Source organism: Pinus tabuliformis, chromosome 3_1, assembly GCF_031772625.1.
Source record: "Pinus tabuliformis cultivar Carrire ecotype Pingquan chromosome 3_1, CPIR1, whole genome shotgun sequence".
NCBI lineage: Eukaryota > Viridiplantae > Streptophyta > Pinopsida > Pinales > Pinaceae > Pinus > Pinus tabuliformis.
Genome location: NC_142301.1, coordinates 151677451 through 151679480, shown reverse-complemented (window position 1 = coordinate 151679480; position 2030 = coordinate 151677451). Strand labels below are relative to the sequence as shown.

Genomic DNA, 2030 nt, shown 5'->3' with positions numbered 1-2030 from the left:
AGGCCTCTTGAAGCATTAAAAGTAGCATATGGGGCTCCATTTAGCAAGATGGAAAAATTTGGCATGGAGATCATACTTAAGACCCATTTCACCCATCTATCACAGAATCCAAAGGCTTGAAGTATGGATTCTAAATATCTCCAATTTAATCTATCATAGGCTTTTGACAGATCTAATTTAATTAGCATTCCTTTTTCCTTTTTCACTTTTAAGGTATGGATTACTTCCTGGGCCACCACTAATCCATCCAAAATCCGTCTTCCTTCTACGAACCCAGTTTGTTCTAGGGATATTATGTTCGGGAGGATGGATTTCAGCCTCTGGGCCACCACTGATGCCACTATCTTGTAGATAACATTACATAAAGATATAGGGCAGAAGCCTTCATCTTGATCTGAGTGGGTAGTTTTAGGAATGAGAGTTAACAAAGTAGAGTTTATACCTAGCCATATTCTTTGATGAATTCGAGCTTCCTCCACCACTTCTAGGACTTCTTCAGCAAGGAAGTGCCATCCTGCTTGGTAGAATTCTACCGTATACCCATCTAGCCCGGGGTCTTTGTTCCTTTTCATATTCCTAACTGTTTCCTCCACTTCTTCCATAGTAATTTTCCTCATCAATGCCAAATTTTGATCTCTAGTTACCAGTTTAGGGATCTCGTTGCTTATCTTCATTATAACCTCTGTTCTATTTTCCTAAGTTTCACTTAGAAGATTTTTGAGATGATTAACCAGTACTTTTTCTATTTCATAATGCTGGAGGATACGCTGACCTTCTTGGTTCTTAATGGAAAAAATTTTGTTTCTTTGTCTACGCTATATCATTGCTTTATGGAAGAACTTAGTATTCCTTTCTCCTTCTCTAAGCTACTGAACTCTTGACTTCTGTCTCCATAAGATCTCTTCTTGTTTTCTTCTCTCTTCTAGTTGATTTATTATAATTCCTTCTTCCTTTATTCTATCTTCCTGTAAACCTTCTAATATATCCATCTATTGCAGCTCATTCATTCTTTGCTCTAGGCGCTGTTTCTCCTTCAGTATATTTCCAAATTCTTCTTTATTCCACTTTTTTATTTTGCCCCTCAACTCTTTTAATTTGAGTTGGAAGGTATGCATTTTATTTTTTCCTTTTTGTTCGCTCTTCTTCCACCATTCTTCAAGTTTCTCTATCAGCCCCTCGTTTCTAAGCCAAAATGCTTCGAATCTAAATGGTCTGTTATTAGGTCTTTGTTTGAGATCTATTTCCATCTTAATCGGCCAATGATCAGATCCTGCAACCAGTAGAATTTTGGCTTCTATGAAAACATCTTTCATCATGATTTGTTCAGAAATTAAGAATCTGTCAAGTCGTGATGCAATTTGGTTAGCTCCCCCTCTTCGGTTGTTCCAAGTATGATTTCCATTTATAGTTTGAATATCAACCAGTCCCTGCTCCCTTATCATATCTCCAAACTGTTCCATAGTTGTATCCATTCTTCTTAGACCTCCTCTTTTCTCCTCTAAGCTTCTAATCAGATTGAAATCCCCTCCTACTATCCACGGTTTTTCAGGGATTAGAGTCCTCATTTCTTTTAGATTTTGCAGAAAGTTTTCCCGTTCTCTTTGGGTATGAGGTCCATAAACACCTGTTAAAATAACCTCCTCTGTTGTTCCTATAATCTTTGCAGTTCCTGTTAGGATTCTTGGGAAACTTATCCAATTGTCTATTTGTATTTCTTCTGGGTTCCAAATTATTACCAAACCTCCCGCACTCCCAATCACATCCTGTCCCATCATTTCATATCTATTCTTGTTTCTATTCAAGATATCTCTCATTTTCTCTGTACTTATTTTTGTTTCTTGTACTATCATTATGCTAGGCTTATCTTTTTTCAGTCTGTCATTTAAATACCTATGCTTGCCTCTACTGTTGAGGCATCTTATGTTCCAGCTTGTGATGATCATCTCAATAGTTTGGGGGGGGGGGTTTGAAATACCTCTAAGAGGTATAACTCTTCCTGAATTCACCAACATTTCTCCCACTTCTTGAAT

At 37.3% G+C, this 2030-nt stretch overlaps 1 protein-coding gene across 1 annotated transcript; it reads right to left on the bottom strand.

Annotated features, from left to right (window-relative positions):
- Positions 1-989: 989 nt before the first annotated feature.
- Positions 990-1772, bottom strand: LOC149186245 (uncharacterized). The gene has a single exon (XM_089409274.1). The coding sequence runs from the start codon at positions 1770-1772 to the stop codon at positions 990-992; it is 783 nt and encodes a 260-aa protein (XP_089265400.1).
- Positions 1773-2030: the final 258 nt, after the last annotated feature.